General features: G+C 38.2%; 1 protein-coding gene across 1 annotated transcript in view; it reads right to left on the bottom strand.

Moving 5' to 3' along the window:
* Positions 1–20259, bottom strand: part of LOC149845718 (calmodulin-binding transcription activator 3-like) — an 88059-nt gene that overhangs the window by 7301 nt on the left and 60499 nt on the right. Inside the window, exons 5-9 of the mRNA XM_089995940.1 lie at positions 8207–8252; positions 6955–7420; positions 6469–6761; positions 5645–6151; positions 4767–5464 (exon numbers count right to left, since the gene is read on the bottom strand). Of these exons, the coding sequence (XP_089852066.1) occupies positions 4767–5464; positions 5645–6151; positions 6469–6761; positions 6955–7420; positions 8207–8252 (2010 nt within the window). The remainder of the gene's footprint in view (positions 1–4766; positions 5465–5644; positions 6152–6468; positions 6762–6954; positions 7421–8206; positions 8253–20259) is intronic.

The following is a 20259-nucleotide window of genomic DNA, read 5'->3' as shown; positions in this document are numbered from 1 at the left end:
TCAACGCTGAGTCGAACTCGGTCAACGAGTCGAGGCCGTCCTCGTTTTGGACTCGGTCAACGTTGACCGAGTCCAAAAATGTCCATTTTTTGAAATATGTTTTGGATCTGGGTCAGGTCTGGACCCAACCCAGATCCAAATTTTCTTTCGAACCCTAAAAGAGGTTTACGACAGGGGGAGGGGCTTACCCTGTCGATTTTGCCTCCCCCCATCCCCTGCAGCTTCCTCACGCCGACGATCCACTCCGACAACCGTAGCCGCAGGCGATGCCAACCACCGTCTCCCCCTTTCCTCCGTCAACAGGTATGCCCCCCATTCCCACTCTCTCCTCTTCGTCCGGTAGGGGGCTCCCCCTTCCTCATTTTCCGGCAGGTGGCGGAGACCCTTGCCAGAAAAAAAAATGAGGCAGGGTGCTTCGCCCCTGCCTCGTTCTCATTTTTCGGCAACCCCCCCCCCCCCTCCCTGCACCCTCTGCTCGCAGAAAAGGGGTCCTTGTGCCTCCGATTCACAGAGGAGGGGCTCGGCCCCTCCTCGTTTCCCATTTGTCCGGTAGGGGTAAGAAGGAGGAGTGGGGGAAGGAGGGGGCTCGACTGACAGGCTGAGCCTTGCCCCGTCGGACAGAAGGGAAACGAGGAGGGGCTCGGCCGAGCCCCCTCCTTCCCCCACTCCTCCTTACACCTGCCGGGCACCCCTGCCAGAAAAAATAACGAGGCAACGGGCTCTGCCCCTGCCTCGTTCTTATTTTTCGACAGCCCCCCCGCCCTCCCTGCACCCTCTGCTCGCAGAAGAGGGGCTCGGCAAGGTTCACCAGGGGCTTGAATTAGAAGATTCCATTTTATTTACTTTTTTTTTCAGTTTTCACTTTTCAGATATAATGGCAAGTTCTAGCGGTAGTGTCAATACATTTGGTTTAAGTTCTAAACCTGAATTAGAAGATTCTCAACCACTTTGGAGGCTTGTGACAAAAGGGATAAAAGCTGGTGGTGGTGGTGGGAATGTGCAGTTTCATTGTAATCTATGTAAGACTGTTTTCACAGGTTCTTATACGCGTGTGAAAGCACATCTTTTGCATATTCGTAAAGCACATCTTTTGCATATTCGTAAAGCACATCTTTTGCATATTCGTAGTCAAGGAATTAGGGCATGTTTTGGAGTTGACAAAGACATGTTAAAGCAATTAAAGAAAGAACAAGAGGAAGCTGAAAAGAAGAAAATTGCAGAGATCAGAAATGATTCGATTAATTTATCTTTTCCTATTGCTAGTGATATACAAGAAGAACTTTTAAAGAAAAGAAAGATGGAAAGCAATAAAACAATACAAGCGTCATTCAAAAACATGGCAAGAGCAGAAATTGATAAAAAGATTGGTCGATTCTTTTACTCAAACTCAATTCCTTTTAATGCAGCTAGAAGTCCATACTGGAAAGATATGATTACATCTTTGGCTAATTGTAATTTGAGTGGTTATGTGCCTCCTAGTTCAGAAAAACTAAGAACAGTCATTCTTGTAGAGGAAAAAATAGAATTGAAGACTTGTTAGAGACCCAAAAATTTGCATGGAAACGACATGGAGTGTCGATTGTTTCTGATGGGTGGACTAATATACAAAGGCGACCACTGATAAACTTTATTACTTACTCACTTAATGGGCCAATCTTTTTTAAGACTGTCGATGCATCTGGAGAGTATAAAGATGCTGAATATTTAAAGAGATTATTTGTCGAAGTGATAAAAAAAGTGGGTAAAAAAAGTGTGGTGCAAATCATTACTGACAGTGCTTCCGTTTGCAGTCGTGCAGGAATGAATTTGGCAAGTGAAGATATATATTCACATATTTTTTGGATTCCTTGTGCAGCACACAGTTTAAATTTGGCACTTAAGAGTATATGCAATCCATCAAAAGATGGTGCACATGCACATGAAATGTGCTTATGGATTGAGGAAATAGAGCATTATGTTCGAAATATTAGAAATTTTGTTATAAACCATCATTATGCCCTTTCTATATTTAATAGGCATTCTGATCTCAAGTTACTGAAAGTTGCTGAAACTCGTTTTGCTTTTTTCATTGTTATGATGAAAAGAATTAAGCAACTCAAGAATGCATTGATGATGATGATGGTTGATCAAGATTAGAATTTTTATCATACTGAAGATGATGTCAAGGCTCAAGCTATCAAAAAATGCATCTGTGATGATTTTTTGTGGGATAAAATTACATATTTTATCGAATTTACAGAGCCTATTTGGGAAATGTTGAAAGAAGTTGACAGAGATATACCCATGCTTCATAGAATTTATGAAATGTGGGACAATATGATTGAAAAAGTTCAAAGTATCATTTTTAAACATGAGAAGAAAGATATTGCACTTGATGATTCAGAATTTTACAATCATATACATTCAGTTTTAGTGAGAAGATGGAATAAAAACAATACACCTTTGCATTGCATGGCACACTCTCTCAATCCAAAATACTATGCAAAAAAATGGTTGACTGCAGGTGTTGGTCGTGTTTCTCCAAATGAAGATCCTGAGATATCAAAAAATAGAATGATATGTTTGGGAATACTTTTTAATGGTCCTCACATGTTTAAGGTTGTAAATAGTGAGTTTGCCAAGTTTTCTACTGGGAGATTTGATTCTTTAGCAGCACTCGTGGCAAGGGACGAGGAAGATCCCCTTAATTGGTGGGCAACATATGGATCAGAGACACCAAATCTGCAACGTCTTGCAATGAAGTTGTTATCCCAACCTGCTATATCATCTTGTTGTGAAAGAAATTGGAGTACATATGCTCAAATTCACAACATTAAAAAAAACAAACTCACTAGTAAAAGAGCAGAGGATTTGGTTTATGTTATACTCTAATCTATGATTAATTTATCGCCGCACCAAAGAAGAGTATAGGTATTTTTTTCTTTGTATTCAAAGTTTGTATTTAAATATTTGTATTCAAAGTTTTAAGTTAGATACTAATATAGTCATTTTTTGATGCAGTTGTAGACCATCCAAGAATTAGGATGTAAATCCAGAAGATTTTGACTTGGAGGGAGAACATAATTTGCATACTCTCAACATGGACTACATCGATCTTGTTCTTCCATCAAATTCAGACGATGAGGCAAATTTATGATCAGTTTTGTTGTTTATCACACTCATAAGCTTCTTTATGTGTTATATTTTGGTAAGTTTGTGTTGTTAAGAATTGATTTTTTTATTTTTGCTTTAAAATTTACAATCTTTATGTATTAATTTATTGTTATATATATATAATTATATATATTTAAATATATATATATATTTTTTAATGTATGTATATAGCCGAGTCCCCGTGTCCGGATTTTTTGAAATTGCGCCGCACCCGTGTCGCACCCGCACCCATGTGACATAGCATTCACATGTTGTACATAAGATACATAAGCATACTAAAAAGGGGAAAATGACATAAATGTCCTTTTGCATTCCTAGACGATGATGGTACACTACAGTACCCCCAAACAAGAGAAAAGACAGAAATACACTTGCTATAAATATAATGCACAAAATAGTATAATACCAAAATATACACTTATTTCAACACTAGGCCACATCTATTATCATGAAAATCTCACATTTATAATCACCTCATGATACCAGAGTATAAGCTTCTAAGATAGTGGCAGTATATTCTTGATTCTTGAATGTCTCAATTGGCCCTTTCATAAGCGAAAGCATTTTCTTTCTCTTTTTCCTGAAAATTTTCTGATCAGTTGTTCTATGGACTATGCTTTCAATCACAGAAACTAACTTTGATTGGTTTAGATATTTATTTCTCTCCCAGCAATATTTTTCTTCTACTTATTCCCCTTCTTTCTCCTTCAATTCCAGTTTCCCTTCCACTTAATTTGTGTACAATTGTCTTTTGTTTCCCTTAAATTAACACTTGAAAGCTTGCAGAACAGTAATTATGCAGTCACGCACACAATGTCATCATTATTTTCCAAGTAATGAATACTTTTTTAGTCAGCTGGCTGAGAAGAGCCTGTACCTTCATTGATATACAGCATAAACCACCTATGTTTCCCCTCTTGTTGGTTATGGTGAGTTGAAGCGACATGAGTATCACACTTTTCTCCCCCACAAACTAACTGGTAAGGTTCTTATTACCTAGCCCCTCCCATGGTGACATGTCAACTACAAAATGTTGGAACAGATGCATGGATGGAACATAATAATTGGGGCTCCCAATTCTAATAGGAAGCATATAAACTAAAAGTATCATTCACTACAATGGGTTATGTCAAAATTTAGGAACATCCAAATCAAGCAAGGAGAAATAATATTTCCTTTTCTCAAGTTACTTCAGATAAGCTATATGAGATAAAACAATAGAATCAGAAAAAAAAAGTGACAATCAATGCAAGAACAAAACAGTATGTGTCAGTAGAAAGCAGTCAAACTCTGCACCACATTGCAACATAAGCTGGAGATACCATCACAATGAAAATCAATTTGAAGCCAACACAGAGACGGAGGAAATTGTTAGCTTGCCTGGACAACCAGAGTATGTGACATCTAACAAAAGGAATTCATAACAACAATGAAAACTAATAACAAAATGGCATCAGCAACCAGCAAAAGAGTAGCATTAATAACAAAAATGAAAACAAAAAAATGAGTCCTTTTCTCTCTTGAGTGCAACAGGAACTGCAGCTTGCAGTAATATTTCTGAGCTGAGTTGTCAGAACTAATGGACCAAATGACACAAATAGAACACCACTAACCTGCCAAAAGATGCAGCCCAATGAAGCGCTGTCCTACCACGTACATCCCTAAAATTGGGGCTGACACCAGCAGCAACAATTGGACCCATTGCCCACTCATAGCCAAGCGCAGCTGCCAAATGTATAACTCCTTGCCCTTCATCATCCAACAAATTTGGTCCTTTTCCCTCTTCATGGGATTTGCAAAGAAGCCATTGATATAATATGTCCTTGAGCATCTTCTGCATCAACAACTCCCTAGCACTTCCCTTATTTCTATTAGTACCATTTACGGACTTCTCAATCTCATTCCACTCAGTTGTGTCATCATCCTTGAGGGAAAGAATACTTTTTTTTAGGCTGCATTTTCCACAGTTTTCAACAGAACATTCACGTGACTTCCTTTCAGAGCCCAAGAATAACATCTTTGCTAGTCGAACCTGAAAAATGGTTTCATCTTCAGGATCACTTTTCACTGCACCAGGAAGTGGCAGAGAAGGTCTTTCCCGGTATTCAAACTCCCGAACCTCACTGCAGGCCAACCTATTACTGCAGGTGACATAAAATGGAACTCTTCCAGGAGAATGAGCAGGGGCTTGACAACGAAGGACATTGTTCATCAAGATTTCAGCAGAAACTTCCAGTTCACCAAACATACAGCACCACTTAACATCTCTAGGATATTCTGTGCCCGCTAAAAACACACCTGAAATCAGAACCTGGCCGCATAGAGTAAGGTCAATACAGAGACATACAATAAAAACTTAAAATATTTCCACCAAGCTTACTAGTTACTACCAATAGTATATAAAAGGCTAAACATTGTACTTTGGAGAGACCCAAATGCTTTTATCCTAATACCATCCACACATTAAAATGAACTTTTATGAAAAATCTACCTTTGTCTCAACACCTGAATAAGCCCAATCTGGTGAAAAATCAACTATGCTAAACAACTGCTCTTGGGAAAGAGAAGGGCCCAGTGGATCAACATCCAACTGCATATGGCCTGACAAGCTAGAAACTTCCTTGTCACCATTCTGAGCATTAAGTGTATTCCAGTAGTTGCCAGAATCTGAAGCCACCAGTGAGTCCTCACAGTCCACACCAATTTCTTTGCTCATCCATCTCCCAAAGCTGTCTAGTTTCTTGAAGCCCAAGTTTTCATCATTATACAGGCTGTCATCCAAAGCATCCTTAGAAGACTCAGCAGGCTCTTCTTTTATTCCTACAGCCCGGAGATATGAACAGGGCTTGACATGTGACAAATCGTTAATTTGATATTCAGATACAAGATGCTCATGGCACCCAAAAGGTTCCTGGTGTATATGACCAATGTCTGGAAATGTTTGCCTGTCCATAGCAATGCTACCCAATGCCTCTGCATCCCCTCGACCTGCTTGCTCCTGCAATTTTCGATGAAATAAAAATGAACATAATCCCCGTTTCAAAAAGAAAAATCATGTGATGAGGAAAAAAACAGAAAAACTACTATAGATTAAAACATGCAAGCCAGTGAAACATTTAAAACACACAAATAAAACTCATATAACGTAAAAAATAAAAAGAAGACATGGACGAAGAAGGTGAAATGATCCTCTAGACGCATGCATGGACAGTAATTATATCAGAAGATCCACTTTCAAATAAAAAAAGAAAAGTTGAAACTATTTAGCAATTAAAGTTGCGCTGCTGATCTTATGATACCTCATAGACAAACTACCTGAAACAATCTTTGAGAATCCTTGACAATCTCTTGAAGATGAGGTTCAGGAAATGCCGTGGCTACAACATCTTGGTTATTTTTTATTAAGTCATGTTGAATATTAAAAGCAGATCTGGCCATAATCCCAATACCATTTGTATGGTTGAACAAAATCCTGTCGCTATGCACACTACCCTGGCTTCTGCTTGTACTCTGAATTTCAGGCCATGTAAAGGAGCTGGAGTTATGGCTGAAATCTGTCCCACGAAAAGGCTGCCCAGAATTTTGTTTTATTGAAAATTTTGTTAGACCTGGCAAAGCAAAAATGATAACCACATATTACAGATCAATGAAACCTGTTACAAGGAGAATATGGACAAGGAAGCCTATTGCTAACCTGTAGGTTAACAATGTTGTCAACAGATTCTTAATTAGACAGTAACATTAATGCATTCAAATAGTTAAAATTCTGAAAGCTATCAAGTATGAAAAAATGAACATTACCATCTTGATGTGAAGCTACATGGTTTGCATCATTGAGTTCATTGGGCACACACTTCCCAGAAAAAGGTTGATTGACACTAAAAAGATCAGGATGCCCGTTGTTTGTCCCTGTTATGTTTGTCAAAACCCTAGAGAAAGGCTGAGGAATAGTACCTCTACACCCTGAAATATCTTTTTCAGTTCCATCATTTGATTGTAAAGAAGTCTGAAACTCAGAACAAGATATATTTTCAGAAAGAGCAGAGGCACCACCATCATCCCCAGATTCAGCATCTTCATATTCTGGAGAATGTGTCTGTCCATTCCAATTGGCTGTACTTGGACTTGATGCAAAAGAAGCTTGAGCTGTCAGAGCAGCAGAATTTGCCTGAGCAGAGGAAGCAGGTGGCGCATTCACATTGCTGAGCAATGAATTTTGAGCTCCTGCTTCAGTATTTATTGAACGAGAAATGCCGGATCTGTTCCCCTGAATGTAAACCATCTTATGAGATTTTGCTACAAAATATACCAGTGACACATGCATGATCCAAAATTGTTGACATACATTCCACCAAATGCAGGGAACCTGCCAGACCTATTGGCCAGCAGGTGGTGATGGGTCAGCCATGGAGCCCAGTACTAGTCACCATTGTTGCAACCTGACACCCCTAAGGCAGGTTCTCCATTTTCCAGGAGGGAAAACAATATCATAAAATTGCTCAGTTTGTACACCCAAGAACATTTTTATATGCATTAAGCTAAATAGATTCAGAAAGGAAAGTTAGTCACAAAACCATGGAAAACAGCATCAAACATTAAAAAGGCAACCAAAGACCATAAGCAAATGCTTTTTGGTTGCAACAATCGATTGGTTCCAGTCCACTGAAAAATCTGAAACGAGGAAATGAAGTTGTTTGACAATTTCTGTATAAATCACAACCAAGTAAAAAAAATCCACATAATCCAATATTTCATAAATTAATTGTCTCTGGTTATACTGGTGTCTTTTTTCCTAATTCTCCATTTTGTAAAGCCAAGACACCACAAAAGAAAGTAAATTTCCAAATGGCAATACTGATCATGTTTTCTTCCATGATGGACCTGCTGTAAGTGACTTGAATACAATTAATTTTATTATGAAGCACAATAAATTATGGTTTATCAATAATATAAATTAAGACTAACCTATCTCAAAGAAATCATCTTCCCTAGAAACAAGAAAACTAAAAAGCAGAAAAAAATACATGATGGAACAAAGAGATCAACAACTCACCTCTTTCACCTCTCTGTAATGCACAAGAACAATGTGCTCTAACTCCCTGCAAGCAACAAAATTCAATTTTGTAAAATGTGTATCATAAACTTGTTCTGTAATTGCAAGCGAATAAAGTGCAAATTTGCATAAATTAAAATTTTAAAATTTTAAAAGAATCACATAATGGTGATTACAAATGAAGCTAAAAAACACCATAAATATGCAACAAAGTTGAGTCGACAAATGCAATTATAGATAACTAAAACAGTCTTGAGATTCAAGCCAATCTGAAACCAATATGAAAATCATAACTCTTCATACAAAAAATACAAAGCATTTCATCCAATATCGTAATATTTTAGTTTTCTAACTCTGAGCACCACAAAACTAAACTACCTCCAAAATTTTGAATATAAATCTTTAACATTTTATTCTTAGCTCTCTTGATTACTTTTTCATAAGATTGAGAACCTTCCTCGATTTCTAAAGTAGGCAGTGATGATGGGTCATCTTTCAAACAATTCATCTTTGGAATCTGATGACATCGAACAGTTGTGGTGTCCTCCTTTTGTTCATTTCTTCTAAACTAGCAATAATCTTAGCGCAAATATCAGCTGGAATATAAGGAGAGCCACATTGTCGCTGCCTGAACCTACAACATGGCATTCGAAATTATACAAATCACTAATTATCATTGCACAAAACCACCACTTCAGCAAATTATTTCTCATCTCAACTGGTTGGCAATATCTCCACACCAAGTCATCTGCCTTTTTTTTCCTTCTTCCCCCAAGCAAAAACTAACTCAAAATTTGAAAAAAAAAATAAATTATACAAGCAAAACTAGCCGGACCTCATAAAAAAAAAGATAAAAAGAACTACAAATAAATAAAAAAAGATTTCTCATAGCATCATTATCGTGCAATACCATTGTGACAAAAGTTTAAAACGGCAATTTCTCGGCAGTGAATTTCTGAGGAGATTTTCAACTTTTTGAATATTTCTCAAGTTTTTTTTGGCAAAATCTCGGGAACAAATTAAAAAATCAAATAAATTCTTAAAAAATCTAAAAAATAAAAAAAACAAATAAAATAAACTAACCAAATTTTACATGAAAAAAAAATATAGAATCTATTTTTAATCTCACTAACCATATCTAAAAACTATCAAGCATCAAATAAGTATCAAACATGTACATCAAATGTACTTCCATTCGAGTAAGTATCAAGCATCAACTAAGTCATCACACATTAAGTATCAATAATCAAGTATCAAAAACAAAAACAAAAACAAAATGATCATAAGTTCATGAAAAAACAAACATCATAATGATTCAAGTTTATACAAAAAAAATTATTCACTTGCTACTAACTAAGAAATCAAAAGTGTCTTCATCAATTCCTTGGTTGTCAATGCTTTCATCCTCCTTTTCCTCATCTTCTATTTCCTCTTCTTCATTCGTTTCTTCAATTGAGTCATATGCAAATGCATCAATGTCGTCATATACAATGGGCCGAGAATCTTTTGCTTCTTTTCCAATTGAAGTCTTCTGCATGTGCATGTACATGATCATGCGCACATAAACTAAAACAGTAAGAGTTGTTGGCACAAGACGATTTCTCTTTTTGGTATGTGCCGCTTCAAATGCACTCCAATTTCTTTCACATGCAGATGTATTGCATGGTTGACTAAGTATTTTAATTGCTATATTCTGCAAAATAGAAACATTTGCTCCACTCATTTTCCACCATATCCCTGATGAAAACAAAAGCAAGTAATGAAAAATTGATAATATATTTTAAAATAAAAAAAATTACAAAATGAAAATCAAAATTAAAACTTACGTAGATGTGCAGTACGAAGAAGAGATATTGTAATCTCATTAAAGATCTTTGAATCTTTTAAATGATAATAAGTCAATTCTGAAACAAGCACATCCTTTTTATCTTCCTTATCCACCATCTTTTTCATCATTTTCTTCAATCCTTCCATAATTTAGTTGTTCATCTTCACAAGACCATTATAAAAAAGTTGTGGATTTAAATACCCAGTAACAACATAAAAGTCGCTTCTCAAGTTGACCTCCCATCTACTATCAATGATGTCCCATATTCATAGATACTTATCTACTCGACATTTATAAAAAAAATTTATTTCTTCTTTAACACGATTTATACCTTCATACAAGTAACCTATGGTACAACCATCTGAAATATCGTGTATTTTTGCACTTAGTCATCTTATGACTTTGTTGAAAATTTAGCTAAGTATAGAAGAAAAATTGTTTGAACCTCGATATTAGACCGATGCTTTAGATTCTTAGCTTGGCCCAGGTCTCATCAGCTAGGTCTAAACGAGCCATTTAAAATGTAGGAAAGAGTTTTATTTTCGACCTTTAAATTCAAGCACAATTCGAGCGAAATTTAGAAGCGAAATTTGAGTTATATATCGTTGGATGTGTCTCAAAATTCTGATAGTAGCGATATTTTGTTTTCCTTAATTCGGGATACGGTTGGCCCAAAAATCGCATTTTTTGAAAAAATAAGCAATTTGTCGATGTGGATCCGGGTTTGGATCATACCTGATCTAATGGATTTGATCCAAATTAATATGGATTTGGACTCTATCCAAGACCCATATTAATCTGGATTTGATCCAGCCTAAGTGTAACGACCCCAATCCAGACCCTTTTAAAAATGCGGAAAAAAATTTTTTTTTTCTAAAGAGTTGCGGAAACCTTCCCAGAGATCTGGGGTCCTCACAGTTCCACTTTCCATTGGATAGCCCATCCACCACAAACGAAGTTGCAATTATCATCCATATCAACCAACTAAAACTCTTTTATTAATGAGTAATAAAATTTCAAAGACAAGGTTTTCTTCAACTGAAAGTAAAGTAACAATTGCAGAATTTAAAAGAACTGAATAACAAAAGAACAAGCCAATCTATCCTCTACTGAAGCTGACAAGCCCAAGTGTAACTCATCCATCCCCAGATGCATGTCCAACTTCATTGTTCACCATTTCCTGTGAAAAACCAACAAAGTAGGGCGTCAGAACCGAAATTCTGAGCACAGCTACTTCTAAAGAAACCAGGTGAGAGAAAAAACATGAATAAGATTTCATGCAGTGATTGGAGTGAGTGCAGATATAAAATTTGCAACATTTAAATATCTATAACTACTAACAGTTGCATATACTTACCAGTCAAGAACAGTAAAGCAATGTCCCATATCAATAATTAAATAACCAAACCTTTCAGCATGATTTCACAAAGTAAAGTGTATGTTACCACCAAATGATGTCATGATATCAAGAATGATCCAAACATGCATGATCTAATGCATAACAGAAAAATGCATGAGTATGTGCAATGCATGATTTCTTCTGTTATCTTTTATTTAAGTTCCATCTTTCTATATGCATGCCCTATTAGATGCAGACATTTTTAAGTTCCTCTTTTTAATTACTGTGGCCCGCGGATACACCAAACGGGTACAAACCCCGAGGTCAAGTAGGTTCTCAGGGTAGCTTAACACACAATTTGTATTTTATTACTGGGTTCCAACTTAGCCCTCGACCGATATCAGGAAACAGCATCATCCATCAGAACATTAGACCTCCACATCTAATGTCGGGGACACAAGGGACACCCCACGCCCACAAGTGCCACTTCCTTGGTATCATAAACTCACAGCTGTGACTAACACACCACTCCCGGGTAATGTGGCGGGTTCTCCCTAAAACCGTGGCCAGGAGAAGAACCTCAATATCGGGTTCAGGGGCAACAACGCACACGGAGTTTTTGTATCCTCACAGTCTCCCTAAGACCGGATATCCAAGATTCTCATACTCCAGATGAGATATCCCAGAATGTATATTACACTGTTCTTATTCTTTATTTTTATTTAAAGTTCATTCTTTAAGTTTGCAACACTATATGCAAAAGTAAAGTGAAAACCCCGCATCCTCCCTTGCAGGGACCCATTCGGGACTCCAGCCCGTGTAAACACAAAGAACAGTGTAGTAAAGTGCCAAACCATCTTATGTGGTTTAAGTGATGCTTTAAAAAAAAAACATATATAAAAGAAAACCAAACTCACGGCTCTCCAGGCCGGTGATGGTCCAATTTGGCCATCGGTGCATCACGTAATAAAACCAAATTAGTGATAAATTTACAACACTAGGCCAAAATGCCAAAAGCATATATATTCATGCCAATATAACCCCAAACATATGCACGTCATAATTTATTCATATGCATTTTCAATGTGTGGGTTACCTACGTCACATAGGGGTCTTAACCAATCCATAGTTTCTTTAAGTGTGTGAGTGTACATGTACCTTTTCACATATAAATCAAGTATACATGTAACTAAATGTGACCCCAAATACAAGCAACATCCTAGTATAGTCATCAAATATTTCTCATGTTACTAATTCTACAACACAACACTGATGCCCAGTTCATTCACCCCATTCTTGGTTCTATTTCAGTATCATATGCAGGATTCAGTTAACATGATTGAGCAGTGAACATATCCACCCAAACGGGTAGTGACGTATTACAGAAAACAAACTCTACAGCCCTACTAGAGCCTGCTAATCTCGAATCCCACATGTGCATGAGATAAGTCTTCACATGTTCAGCAACCAAGTACAAGAATATCAGAATAATCAAAAGAATACAGTACAAGCTACCATAAATGTACGTTACATTGGAAATACAATTTATGTAACATGTTTAGAAATATCGACAATAAACGGTTGCAGTTGAAACAGGTTACAATTGAATAATAAAGCTTTATATTCGGCCAAACTAAATACTTAAAAATTCTGAACATCTTCAATGTATAGTATGTATGGTTTCATATCATGTTAGGACAACAAAACAACAACCAAACAATGTACATCATTATGAATGATCTATCTTATGCTGCCATTACATATAACTGTTTGTAATCATAAGGGAGAAATCAACCTACACAACATGAATGGGTTAATAATCACGAAATCAAACTCCAAAATTAACTCATGAATGACACTTGGATCTATAATAATTCAAACTCGTTGAAGCAAACATGTACATGTTTATCATCCTAACGGAGCAATTGGTTTATACATTCTGAAAGGGGTTAGTGAGCATGCATTAAACCTCCCAAAAATTAATTCATAAAGACACTTGATTTTACAACAATTCAACTTGTTGAGGCCACTTCTCTTTTACAATATTTTACGCAGATTCAGTTCATGTGCATTTCCATGTGGAAAACAACACCTTAACAAATCTTTGATCATGCTTGGAGTTCAGTAAATCAGATGAATATCCATAGAAAATAGGCAGACATATCGAATAATATCATGGCATAGCAGAAAATGCACAACATACATATATTTTTTTTTCTTGAAACATACGAGTTATAGGCCAGCACCCAGCCGACTGGGTCGGCTGGGCCTGCTATGGCCCGGCCCACAAGATGTAAAGCACCCAGCCGACGGGGTCGGCTGGGACCCTGCTAACACAGCACCCAGCCGACTGGGTCGGCTGGGCCTGACGCCTCCTACCAACGCACTAGAGGCCTGCAATATGAAACAACACATATATTTTTTTTTCATAAGCCTATACGATTACTGTTTTCCTATTTCAAGATTTAGGGCATATTAAGAAAAGCCCCAAATCAATTGATTTGGGTATTTAGGGTTTATCAAGAAAACCCCCAAATCATCGTATGGAATCGAACCCCTGTTCAATTCCTCACCCAGGTTCGAAGAAGAACCGTACCTTAATGAAGATTTCCGGCGATCGGAGGCTATTGTGGCTGCAAGAGAAGGGTCGGCTGGGGGCCAAAGCTCCACTGACGCGGCGGCCGTGACCGAGGTTGCTTGCTGTGATTGTTGATGGCCGAAATTTTTTTTTGCCGGCGACCTCCCTGCTTCTGGCGCACGCACACGGACCAAGAGAGAGAGAGAGATGAGAGACGAGGGAGAGAGAGAGAGAGAGAGGCGAGTGAAGAGAGTCCCCTCTCCACTCCCTCTTATCGGGCAAGACCCCTCCCCCCTTCACGCCGAGATGGGGGGGGGGGGGTCGGTTACGCCCTGCGTAACTCCCCCTCCCCCCCCCTTTCCTTTTTCCTGCTAGGTATTATCGGGCAACCCTTATCGGGTTGCCCTTTTCATTAAAAAGGTTGTCATGGGGTGGGGCTCGGGTCCGAACCCGGGACCCGTAACCCGGCCCCCAACTGCATGGATCCACAAGTTGGATCCGAATGGATCCAACTGTGGATCCTCGGATAAGTTTTAAAAATGAAATTTTATTAAATTTTAATTTCCCATTATACGTAAAATTTTACCCCCATCAAAATGGATCCGCAAGTTGGATCCAAGTGGATCCAACTGTGGATCCTCGAATTCGCTTAATATATATACATATATGTATGTATATTTCTATTTTATTATCAATATTAATATTATTTTAATATAACTCCATTATTTAAGCATAAATACCCCTCTATGGGTCTTGGATCCGAAACTGGATCTAGGCCCAATTTGCAAAATTTGAATTATTTTATAATAAAAATTTCGGGTTTTACACTAAGACCCATTCGGATTTTTTGAGATGGATTTGGATCTTGGATCCAGAGCCAGATCCAAATCCATGCCCAACGCTTTTTCCAACTTTAAATTCATTAGAAACCTTTAAATTTGAGTTAATTAATGTTAAGAAGCATCCCAAGTTAATTTAGTAATTTTTTAAAGCTTTTGAAAATTTATTTATTATTTTATATTAATTAATTTAATTCCAAAATTTAAATTTGACATTTGTTTAAGACTCTTAGTAGAGCCCTTAAACATACTTAGAATCATTTAAGAAGGTTTTAGAAAGCCTATTAAAATGAAACTTTGAAAAAGTCAACTTGGACAATTCTAAAATTTTCAGAACTCTAAAGAGGCAAGATAGCCAATAGGGGGTTGTACTCTCTTCTCCAGCCCATCTAGAACGGGGGCATCACCCCCTAGAGTCCTATAAATAGATAAAAAAAAAGAAAAGAAAAAAGAGAAAAAGAGAGAGAAAAAAAAAATAGAGAGAGAAAAGAGAGGAAGAAGAAGGCTACCTTCTTCTCCGATCATCCGTCGTTTCCAACCATCTATTAGTGTTCTTCTTTCGATCTTTGCGTAAGGTATGGGTTTCCTCTCTTGAATCAAGTGAGAAATCGAATATAGATAGGATTTCTATGCAATATTTTGATGAAAATCTATGAAAAAGAGTAAATATGTATGTTTACTCTAAAGTACATAGAGGAGGATTCATGGATCCTCTTCCATGGATGTGTTCTTGATTTTGTTTATTTTTTTTTAAATAAAATTCTGTACACGTCTATTTTTATGTTAAAACAGAATTTATTTGATGATACAAATAGCTTGTTGTGTGTTTATATTATGGTATTATCGATTTTCATGGATGATCCATGTTATGGATCGTTAGATGCATATAAGCATGTGTTAGAATATTTTATACTCATGCATGCTTCATTAAAAGTTTGTATAATGGTGGTTTATTAGTTTATGAAATTATGCAAATTTGAATATGCACGTATTCTTGATTTTGAATAAGTATTTTAAATGTATACATGTGTTGTGGGTTTGTACTTGCATTTAAACTGAATAGAATCATGTTTACTTGAGAGGTGAAAGTTGTTTATTCATGCATTCGCATAAGCATGCATAATCAAAATTTAAAGGGGTATTTATGCATGTAAAAATAATTTTTTTTTCAGTGGTGTGTTGGTCCGGCTGGCAGCCAGCCGAGTAGGGCTCGGGTGGGGCAAAGCTCAGCTTTGACAGGACCAGCCAGCCGACTGGACTAGGGCTGGTCTGGCAGCCCAGGTCGGGTGTTGTCAGATCCTACCTAGCCCAGCCGATTGGTTGGGCAAGTGTTTCTGCAAAAAAAAAAAAGAGTTCGAACAGGGAGCCTTTTTGGTCCGGTCGTCTGACCAGCCGAGCTCAGCTGGCCAACCCTGACCAGACCTGCTCCACATGCTGGTAGGCCTAGCTGAACTGAATTCAGCTGGCCTGGCTTGCCAGGCCAGCCGAGCCTGCTGAGCCCAACCGAGCGGGGCTCGACTGGGCAGTTTTCGACAAAAAAAAGGGGTGGTTAACCCCCTCCGATGGGAATCAATATGCCATTTCTACCGGGAAACACAAAATCCTATTAGCTCAATTTACGAGTGGGCACCAGACATGGTTGCCCAGCATAGTCAGCCCCTCTAAAATATATGTGCCAAGCAGGGATTTTGCCCATATGTTGAAGTTTGTTGCTCACTAGCTAGACTTTCAACTTGAGCCAGATAATGTAGGTACTTTTGTGAAAATATTGTGCTTCACAACTGGGGGTTTAACCAGCATTGCAAATATGTGGGGCACTTAGGTTGCTTCAACGTGTACCAAATGTAATACCCGTGAATTTTATCTGATAAATAAATTTGAAATTTATGTCCTTGAACTGGTACAAGGACATTTTTATTATTGTATGTGTTATTTGTATTCGAATATCGGATATTTTGTTTGGATCTTCAATATCGGATTCATAATATCATGTTTGGATTTTCGATATTCCATTTGGATCTTAGATATCGGATCTATAACACTTTATTAGGATCTGAAATAGCCTAGGTGATGTTTGGATCCACATTACTTTGTTTGGATCCTGGACGTCAGAGATTTAAATGTAGTATGGATCCAATTAAAATTTTAATGTTTGGAGCTATAATAATTTGTTGGAATCCACAATAGAGTCTTTTGGATCCATGAATATTAATTTGGATTCATAGTTCCAATTCATAGTATAAAGAAAACCTTGGATCCTTAGATTCAGATCTTTTGTAGGGATTTATCAATAGATTGGATCTAGGATCCATATCAATTAGGGTTTATATATATATATATGATATATATGATATATATATATATATTATAAAAAAATAATAATAATAATTGTTGAGAATAAGTGGTTTTAAGTTAAGTTATTTTATATTAGAGGCTATTTGAAATTATTTTTCCATAAAGGGCTTAGATGTAATTAGTCTTTTTAGCCTCTCTCTATTTAACATAGAGAGAAGCCCTAATGAAAGGGATGAACGTGTTTTCTCTGTGCAGCCATCTCTCCCTCTCACTCTCTCTCTCTTCTATCTTTCCCTCTATCTCTCTTTCTCTACCTAGGGTTTGGTGAATCATATCAACATGGTATCAAAGCCAGCGATCGTGGGAGCTTGATTGATCGTGATCAATCTATCGTGGGAGCGTGATCGAAAGGCATCTGTAAATAAGGTCAGCTGGTTAGGTTTAGGTGTAAGATCTGATGACAGATCTGGAGATTTGTCATCAGATCTAAGGAAGCAAGATGTGGTTCCCCCCCCCCCCCTTTTTGCAGTTCTGGTAGCTTCTCTCTATCGTGATCCCCTGCCGTGAGTTCCCTGTTGCCGAGTTTTTTTTCTGCCGAGATTTGTTTTCTGCTGTAATGTCGTGATCCTGCATTGTATCGTGATTTGGTTGGCTGGAAATCACGGGTCGTGATTTGGTTGGCTGAATATTAGCAGCCCAAGTTCCCTACTGTATCGTGATCTGGTTGGTTGGAAAGTGTGTGCTGTGAAAGAGCAGGTTCCTTTTTTCTTTAAGCAGCAGGCGTGATTCCCTGCAGTGTGATCAAAGCACAGTCGATCGTGGAGGCTTTCTTGATCGTGATCAAACTTCGATCCAATGAATATTTTTTCCAATCAGGTCAGCGATTAAAATTTTTTTTTAAGATCTGATGACAGATCTAGGCGTGCTGCTGGTCGTGGATGCTTGCTGTGGGTTTCGTAGCTCCTCGGTGGTGTCTTTTTTATTTTGTTCTCGTGACTACCTACTGCCGAGTTGGTAGTTCCTGCCGTGATTCTGCAAATGTTTGATTGATGTTGGTGAGTTCTCGTGACTACCTACACTGTGAGTTCTCGTGATTCTCGTGACATCTTACGCTGGGAGTTTGATTGTTGTTGGTGTGGAAAATAGGTTGTTTGTGGAAATTTTTTTCGAAGGATTCTGTGTTGAGTATTGCTACTGGTTGTCTTAGTGGCTGATGTGTGATAGTCTGATCAATAGACACATCTTTATCGTGTTGGATGTGTGATCTTGATGTGCAACCTATAGCCATCCGCGGTTGAGGTGGAAGGTGTTGGTCAAGTTTCTTTAAAAAAATTTAAGTTTGGATCTGAATAGTAGCAAGCCGTCTTTCTCAGATTTCATTGGTGAAATCAAAACTTGACATAGTCGGGTTCGTAGTTGATTGTGAGTGTGCGTGTGTGGTTGCTCCTTGATTTTGTGAATCTAGCCAATTAGTTTATATTATGGCTCAAGTGGTTAAATCAGATGCAGATTCCTCCAATGATTATGTAACACTTAGCAGGGTTGAATATGACGAGCTCCTTGCTTTACGATCATCCACTTCGAAGTCTTCTGTTGCGGAAGTTGTGTGCTCGGCAGGTGATGGCCTATCTGGTCAAGGTGATAGGTGGATCATTGATTCTGGAGCCTCAGGTCATTTGTGCGAAAATTCGAGTAATTTTGTGGGTTTAAAACCTGTGACTGGTCAAAAAGGGGTACGTCTTGCTGATGGTAGTTCTTCCCCAATTGTAGGGCAGGGAAGCATGTCTATTACTCCTACTCTTCAATTGTCGCATGTTCTTCATACTCCTTCGTTTCCACAGAATTTACTATCCGTCAGTCGAATGACCAAAGATTTGAATTGTAGAGTGATTTTTTATCCTATGGGGTGCACCTTTCAGGACTTGCTGACGGGGAGAAAAATTGGTGGCGGCTATAAGGAAGGTGGTTTGTATTACCTACACCAACCAGAAGTTTCGGCCTATTCTGCTGGTACATCATCCTCAAGTCCTTTATGGTGGCATCATCGTTTGGGTCACCTTCCAGTGACAAAACTTCGTCGTGTCATTCCTCATATACCTCCCTCAGTTTCTTTTCAGTGTGAAACATCTCAATTGGGAAAACATTGTCGAAGCTCTTTTCCCACTAGTCAGAGTCCGTCAAGTCAAGGATTGTTTGATCTTCTTCATGTCGATGTGTGGGGTCCGAGTAGGATTCCGAATAGGTCTCAGTGTCGTTATTATCTAGTTATTGTTGATGACTTCTCAAGGTTATCGTGGGTGTTCCTGTTAAAAGATCGGTCTCGAGGTCTTGTTATTCTTAAATCTTTAATTGCCGAGATAAAAACTCAATTTGATGTATGTGTTAAAATTGTTCGCACTGATAATGCTCTTGAGTTCAAATGCAAAGACTTACTTCAATTCTATTCTGGTAATGGGATTCAACCTCAATTTACATGCCCCCATACCTCCTAGCAAAATGGGGTGGCTGAGAGGAAACATAGACAAATCCTTAATGTTGCTCGGTGCCTTATGATTCAATCCAATATGCCTGCTTCATACTGGGGCGATGCGGTTCTGACGGCTGGTTTTCTGATAAATCGCATGTCGTCAAGCGCTGTAGAAGACCAGATCCCTATTCAAATTCTCCATCCAGAGGCTCCTCTCTTCCCTATCCCCCCTAAAGTTTTTGGATGTGTGTGCTTTGTGCATAAATTGGGTCCGGATAGAGATAAACTTGTTGCTCAGTCTATTAAATGTGTTTTCCTTGGGTATCCTAAGAACCAAAAAGGATATCGTTGCTACGACCCTATATCTCATAAAGAGTATGTTAGTGCGAACGTTACCTTCTTTGAGTCTATTCCTTATTTTTCAAGTACTACTCCTAGACTACAGGAGCGCCTTGGTGATATCCTTCCTCTGCCGATTCCTCCCTTTCCGTTAGAGTCGCTTCCTCCTCAGTCCTTGGTTCCAGTGTCAGGTGTGTCTCGCTTCCGAAACCCTCTCATAGTATACACGCACAGGGTGCCTCCTACCTCCATGCCGCCATCACCTCCTCCTCCTCATGTAAGTATTTCTGAGCAAATTGTTGCCCCTACATCGGATGTTGATCTTCCCATTGCTCTGCGCAAGGGAAAGAGACAGTGCACTCTTTACC

This window comes from Nuphar pumila, chromosome 2 (assembly GCF_984573655.1).
Source record: "Nuphar pumila chromosome 2, dmNupPumi1.hap1.1, whole genome shotgun sequence".
NCBI lineage: Eukaryota > Viridiplantae > Streptophyta > Magnoliopsida > Nymphaeales > Nymphaeaceae > Nuphar > Nuphar pumila.
This window is presented reverse-complemented; position numbering and strand designations above follow the sequence as displayed.